This window comes from Lonchura striata, chromosome 32, assembly GCF_046129695.1.
Source record: "Lonchura striata isolate bLonStr1 chromosome 32, bLonStr1.mat, whole genome shotgun sequence".
Classification (NCBI taxonomy): domain Eukaryota; kingdom Metazoa; phylum Chordata; class Aves; order Passeriformes; family Estrildidae; genus Lonchura; species Lonchura striata.
In genome coordinates, this window is record NC_134634.1 from 2,828,213 (window position 1) to 2,835,179 (window position 6,967).

At 53.9% G+C, this 6,967-nt stretch overlaps 1 protein-coding gene across 1 annotated transcript; it reads left to right on the forward strand.

Annotated features, from left to right (window-relative positions):
• Positions 1–1,037: 1,037 nt before the first annotated feature.
• NEFL (neurofilament light chain) lies at positions 1,038–6,396 on the forward strand. Its single transcript, XM_031506746.2, has 4 exons — positions 1,038–2,123; positions 3,692–3,816; positions 4,768–5,084; positions 5,836–6,396. Exons 1-4 carry the CDS (start codon positions 1,074–1,076, stop codon positions 6,012–6,014), a joined length of 1,671 nt encoding a protein of 556 aa, XP_031362606.1. The 5' UTR covers positions 1,038–1,073; the 3' UTR covers positions 6,015–6,396.
• Positions 6,397–6,967: the final 571 nt, after the last annotated feature.

The following is a 6,967-nucleotide window of genomic DNA, read 5'->3' on the forward strand; positions in this document are numbered from 1 at the left end:
TGCTGGGTTTCCCCTGAAGTGCCCAAGGCCAGGTTGGATGGGGCTGGGAGCAGCCTGGGACAGTGGGAGGGTTCCTGCCCATGGCAGGGTGGGACTGGATGGGCTTTAAGGTGCCTCCCACCCCAAAGAACTCCACGATTCCATGATGCTATAATCCCTGGTTATTAGGGACCACTTGTAACAATGGACATGGGGAAGATGCAGGGGCTCAAAGAGCACTCATGCTTGTGCTAACTGCAAACTGAAGGGGAAAAAAAATATACTATTTACACATCTGGAGGTTCTGAGTTGCAGCCAGGGTTGGGTGTCCCTCAGCCTCACCGAGGCAACCTCAGCCACAATGAATGTGCTGGAGCTTGCAGCACATTCCCGAAGCTTCTGCCAGGGCAGCTGTGGAGAAGCAGAGCCGGGGTGTTAAACACAGCCTTGGCAGGCTGCAGGGTGCAGATAGACCTGAGGGGAGCTGGATCTGAAAGGGCCCCGAAGGGGGGCCGGGAGATGCCCCGGGAGGGCCCAGGCTGTGCCCAAGGAGGGCTGAGACAGGGCTGAGAGGATGAGGTGGGGCCGAGCCCAGGCTGCTCCGGAGTAGGCCGGTCCCAGCTCCCCGCGCCCGCGGGGATGCTCGGAGCTGTCCGGGCATCCCTTCCCTGCCGTGATAGCCAGAGCTGTCCGGGCATCCCTTCCCTGCCGCGATGCCCGGAGCTGCATGGGCATCCCTTCCCTGCCGCGATGCCCGGAGCTGTCCGGGCATCCCTTCCCTGCCGTGATGGCCAGAGCTGTCCGGGCATCCCTTCCCTGCCGCGATGCCCGGAGCTGCCCGGGCATCACTGGGGCGAGGTCCTGCCCGTGCCGCTGAGGCCATCAGAGCAGTGAGGGAATGAATGCCTGCATCACTCCGGGCATCCCCTCCCGGCGGCGGTGCCTGGACCGCTCCGGGCGTCGCCTCCCCGCCGCGGTGTCTCCGCGCTCCGCCCCGTCCCCGCCCGGCGGCCGCACCGCCCGCCCTCCCCGCGCATAAATATCGAGGTGCGGGCGGTGCCCGCCGCAGAGCCGTCTCCGGAGCCCCCGCAGCCATGAGCTCGTACGGCTACGACCCGTTCTTCCCGTCCTACAAGCGGCGCTACGCGGACAGCCCGCGCATCCATGTGTCGGTGCGCAGCGGCGGCGGCTTCGGCTCGGCGCGCTCCGCGTACTCCAGCCTGTCCGCGCCCGTGTCCTCCGTGTCCGTGCGCCGCAGCTACGCCGCCTCCAGCGCCTCGGGCTCGCTGCTGCACTCGGTGGACAGCCTGGACCTGAGCCAGGTGGCCGCCATCAGCAACGACCTCAAGTCCATCCGCAGCCAGGAGCGAGCGCAGCTGCAGGACCTCAACGACCGCTTCGCCTGCTTCATCGAGCGCGTCCACGAGCTGGAGCAGCAGAACAAGGTGCTGGAGGCCGAGCTGCTGGTGCTGCGGCAGAAGCACGCCGAGCCCTCCCGCTTCCGCGCCCTCTACGAGCAGGAGATCCGCGAGCTGCGCTTGGCCGCGGAGGAGGCGACGAGCGAGAAGCAGGCGCTGCAGGGCGAGCGGGAGAGCCTGGAGGAGACGCTGCGCGGGCTGCAGGCGCGCTACGAGGAGGAGGTGCTGAGCCGCGAGGATGCGGAGGCGCGGCTGCTGGAGGTGCGCAAGGGCGCGGACGAGGCGGCGCTGGCGCGGGCGGAGCTGGAGAAGCGGGTGGACAGCCTGCTGGACGAGCTGGCCTTCCTCAAGAAGGTGCACGAGGAGGAGCTGGCCGAGCTGCAGGCGCAGATCCAGTACGCTCACCTGTCCGTGGAGATGGACGTGTCGGCCAAGCCCGACCTGTCGGCCGCGCTGCGCGACATCCGCGCGCAGTACGAGAAGCTGGCGGCGCGCAACATGCAGAACGCCGAGGAGTGGTTCCGCAGCCGCTTCACCGTGCTCAGCGAGAGCGCCGCCAAGAACACGGACGCCGTGCGAGCCGCCAAGGACGAGGTGTCCGAGAGCCGCCGCCTGCTCAAAGCCAAGACGCTGGAGATCGAGGCCACCCGCGGCATGAACGAGGCGCTGGAGAAGCAGCTGCAGGAGCTGGAGGAGAAGCAGAGCGCGGATATCTCCGCGCTGCAGGTGAGGGGGCGTGGGCTGGGATGGTCCCTCAGGGGACGAGGGTCGGGGTCCATCAGGGGAGGGGATGAGGGGGTGTGCAGGGCTCGGCAGGTCAGGAGAAGCTGGGGTTTGAAAGGTTGTGAGGGTGATGGGGTTTGGAAGGCTCTGCAGGTGAGGGGATGATGGGGTTTGGAAGGCTCTGCAGGTGAGGGGATGATGGGGTTTGAAAGGTTCTGAAGGTGAGGGGATGATGTGGTTTGGAAGGCTCTGCAGGTGAGGGGATAATGGGGTTTGAAAGGCTCTGCAGGCAAGGGGATGATGGGGTTTGAAAGGTTCTGAAGGTGCGAGGGTGATGAGGTTTGGAGGGCTCTGCAAGCGAGGGGATGATGGAGTTTGAAAGGCTCTGCAGGTCAGGAGAAGTTGGGGTTTGAAGGGTTCTGAAGATGCAAGGACGATGGGGTTTGCAGGACTCTGCAGGTGAGGGGATGATGGGGTTTGAAGGGTTCTGAAGATGCGAGGGTGATGGGGTTTGAAAGGCTCTGCAGGGGAGGGGGTGATGGGGTTTGCAGGGCTCTGCATGGGACAGGGCTCAGGTTTTACAGGGTTCTGCAGGTGAGGGGTTCCAAGGTTTTCTGGGTTCTGCAGGTGAGGGGTTTCAAGGTTTTCTGGGTTCTGCAGGTGAGGGGTTCCAAGGTTTTCTGGGCTCCGCAGATGAAGGAATGGACATTGGGGTGTGAAGGATTCTGGCGGTGAAGGGGTGGATGTTGGGGTTTGAAGAATTCCGCAGGTGAGGGGGGTCAGGGTTTGCTGGGCTCTGCAGGTGAAGGGATGAATGTTGGGCTTTGGAGGGATCTGCAGGTGAGGAGATGTCGGGGTTTGAAGGGTTTTGCAGGTGAGGGGGGTCAGGGTTTGCTGGTGAGGGGAGTCGTGGCTGCAGAGCCTCACAGATGAGGGGATCGGGTTTGGGGGCGTTGTCGGGGGCATCTCTGCAGATAAGGCATCCTGAAATCCCAGTGCAGAATGCCACAGAGCTATAAAGGAGGATGTGGTGTGGAAATACAGACCCAAATCGGGATCTGAATTATCAAAATCATCCCAGACATTAGTTCTGGTACTGCTTATCTAAAGTGTGAGCTGTTATAAAATCAGAATGCAAAATGCCCCTGATAAAGCTCAATATCCATGTGTCCATGTACTGATGCAGCCAGAACTATACCAGAAAATCATGGAATCCCAGAATATCCCGAGTTGGAAGGGACCCGCAAGAATTAACAATGGATATCCCTAAGCTAAAATTTAAAAAAAGTACATAAAGGTCAAAATCAAAATGAAACAAAATACAGATTTCACTGTGCTTTAGCACTTGGGTACCAGAAAATTTGGCTTTTTGTGTTAAATAGAACTGGAATAATGTGGGGTAGAAAACCTACCAAGAAGGTGTTAAATGATGCTGTTTGGCTGAGAGTGGGAGCTGTGCAGTTTCTGCCTGCTAGAGCAAGATTAAATTAAAAGGATTGGAGAAATTCCCTGTGATTATTGCTAGGCTTGAGAACAGAATTTTATGCTGTCAATGTTGTTCCATCCAACAGGATACAATCAACAAATTGGAGAATGAGCTGAGAACCACAAAGAGTGAGATGGCTCGGTACTTGAAGGAATATCAGGACCTGCTCAATGTGAAAATGGCCCTGGACATCGAAATTGCAGCTTATAGGTATGGTGGGGGATGTTTTAATGAGCCAGAACTCAGAGCACTTCCCATTCTCTTCAGGAGAATTCAGGTTATTTTTCATCGCCCCAGCAGAAATTTTCATAGGTCTGGGGCAGTTTAATCAGTTCCTCTCTATGTGCACACAGAATTTTTAGCTTGGCAATAAATGATCTCAGTTCTCCATCCTTACAGATAAAAGTACCTCTTCTGTACTTGGGGGAGAGGTTTTGTGTCAATGGAATTCTTCAATACCAACGGCTCATTCTCAAAATGGGAAATCCCTCAAATGCCCTAAGAGCAGGGTTTTTTTTTTTTCCTAACTAGTAAATCTACAAATTAAATATTTTCCAGTAGAATTGCTGCTGAATAACTGTGATATTTTGTCTCGGATACTGAGAGATTTCAATACTGGAACAGCATTTCTGTGGAAGCCACAAGGGGGAATACTGAGAGAGCAGCTCCAAGCCTTGTCTGACAGCTCGGCAGCAAATTGGTCTGTGCGAGCTGCAGGGTGGCAAAATACACCTCGAGTTTCCCTTGCCAGAGAGGTTTCCCTTCTAGAGAGGTTTTCCTGTTCCTTCCCACAAGGAAAGGTATTGATTTGCCCGGAATGGGCACGTCTGAAGAAATTATTCCAAGAAAATATAGAGTAGCACTGGCACATGGAGCAAAGCTAGCCCTTCATGAATAACCACATGTGCAGCCTGCAGGGCTTTTGAAGATAGTCTTTTCTCCAAGTTTTACCTACTCCTCTCCTCACTGATCCCACAGACACCAAACAACCTCCTGCCACAATTTAACGGCCACATTTGATGTTGATTTGATAAAATTCCCAATTTTCAGAAGGGAGCTCCTGCTTGTTGCACCCTCAGCCAGTGAGACCCATCTCAGAGATGCCGAGTCCTGCTTGCAGCACAAAACTCATTCCCCCTGCCTTTTATTTCTCCCTGCTAGGAAACTGCTGGAAGGGGAGGAGACCCGGCTGAGCTTCACCAGCGTGGGCAGCATCACCAGTGGGTACAGCCAGAGTGGCCCCACCTTTGGCAGGTCGGCCTTCAGTGGCCTCCAGGCCAGCTCCTACCTGCTGACCACCCGCTCCTTCCCCACCTACTACTCCAGCCACGTGCAGGAGGAGCAGATTGAAATCGAGGAAACCATCGAGGCTGCTAAAGCAGGAGAAGCCAAGGCAGCTCCTGCAGAAGAGGGTGAGGAGGAGGAGAAGGAGGAAGGAGAGGAAGAAGCAGGAGAAGAGGCTGAAGAAGAGGAGGAAGGTACTTCGAGTTACTTGTAAATCCCTTTTATTCATGCTGCACCCTGCTCCTATGGTATCCCTATAAACCCTATTTTTTATCCTATAAACTCCAGAAATCCCAATGATAAAATCTAATGATTGAAATTCTTTCCCTTTTTACTCCTATGAGCCAAAGGATGGTGGGGTTAAGCACATGGAATTCACCATGAAAGTCTGAATATTGAATGGAAGATAAGGTTGATGGTTCAAATCAGGCGGATTTTAGGTTTCCAAAACCCCCAGTGATAATGTTCAGGTGTTGCAGGCATCCTCAAAAAGAAGGACCAAGGCCATCCTGAGCTAAATATGAATTCCCAGAGAGCAGCCCGAGATAATGGGAGCTTCAGCTGATGTGTGAGGCTGGAATTATGAATTCATGCATGGCAACATCACTCCTCTGCCAGGCATCGGTGGCCATTGAATTATGAGGGGTTCGTTACTGTAAAGTTTAATTAGCTGTAATTTCACTAGAATTAAAGAGTCAATTGGAGAGCAGTGAAAGATAATTCAAGTCTTTGGATAAGGCTTTAAGCACTGAGTCCAGAGCTGATATTTTTCAAGGCCGTGATTTGTTTTTATGAAGTGTTTCACTGCCCCTGAAATCCAGGAGAAACTGCTGGTGCAGTTTTGCTGTCCTGGCTGCCAAAAGGTGTGGGGGGTTGAAGGGGATTCCCATGGAACTGGCAGCAGGAATTGTACCTGGATGTGAAATACCTTTCTGTCCTTCAAAGGTGCTAAGGAGGAATCAGAAGAAGCCAAAGAGGGTGAGGAAGAGGAAGGAGAAGGGGAAGAAGGAGCAGCAGAAGAAGGGGAGGAGTCCCAGGAAGCTGCTGAGGAAGCTGCTGAGGAGGAGAAGGAGGAGAAAGAAGCAGCAGGAAAGGAAGAGAGTGAAGGCAAGAAGAAGGCTTGACCTGGGGGCAGCTTTCCATCAGAACCAACGAGTGACTGAGCTCCAGCTGCAGTCTCACCTATTTAATTCAGTGATCACTGAGGTTCCAGTTCATGATTATGATGTTTCTCCCTGTGCAGAGTCTGAGTTTGCTTGCAGAGCACCCAAGGCTTGCTCCCCGAGTGCCGCATGGTTCCACGTATGAGTTCAGGGCTTCTGTCCTTCCTGGGTGACCCAGAACCTTAACATTTCAAATGGGGGGGGAAAAAAGTGGTGGGAATGAAAGGTTACCTTTAACTTGCATTTAAAATAATTCTGGAAACGGTGGGTGGGGGAAGTGATGGAGGCTTCATTAAGTACGTGCAATAAAGCAGCCAATAAAGTTCAGAAATGCTTACACGGATTCCTCGTGCATGTCCTGTGTCACTGATGCCCTCAAAAGTTTGGTAAAGGGGTTTATCCCATTCATCTTGTGAATGAGAAGTGGGAAGAATCTGTTGGGGGTGTAAAATTTCACACATTTTATAAAAATGCCCTGGGATGTGGTGGTTTCTGGGATGGGTCTCACTGGCTGAGGGTGCAACAAGCAGGAGCTCCCTTCTGAAAAATGGGAATTTTATCAAATCAACACAGGGGAAAAAGCAAATGTGGCTGTTAAATTGTGGCAGGAGATTGTTCAGTGTCTGTGGGATCAGTGAGCAGAGGAGTAAGTGAAACTTGGAGAAAAGACTTCAAAAATAACATTACAATCAAGGCACGAGGAGCAGTCAGAAGGATGGATGCTGCAGGGGAAGGAGCTGCCTCTCTCCCCCAGGTGCTGTCTGAGCTCAATCCTGTCAGGGCTGAAGAGCCACATTTTCTTCTGAGAACTTCCCAGGGCCTATTAAAGTTTTGACTGAGCTAAAAAAAGGCACAAGGAAAGAGCATCTCAACAGCAGCACAATTCCACAAGCCATGTCCTGTGCTCTGGGCCT

Bases quoted from the DNA above. Each gene is read 5' to 3' on its own strand.
- NEFL (XM_031506746.2), top strand. From the start codon at position 1,074: ATGAGCTCGTACGGCTACGACCCGTTCTTCCCGTCCTACAAGCGGCGC. The intron at 2,124-3,691 runs GTGAGGGGGCGT...TCCATCCAACAG, and splicing joins CGGATATCTCCGCGCTGCAG to GATACAATCAACAAATTGGA. The intron at 3,817-4,767 runs GTATGGTGGGGG...TCTCCCTGCTAG, and splicing joins ATCGAAATTGCAGCTTATAG to GAAACTGCTGGAAGGGGAGG.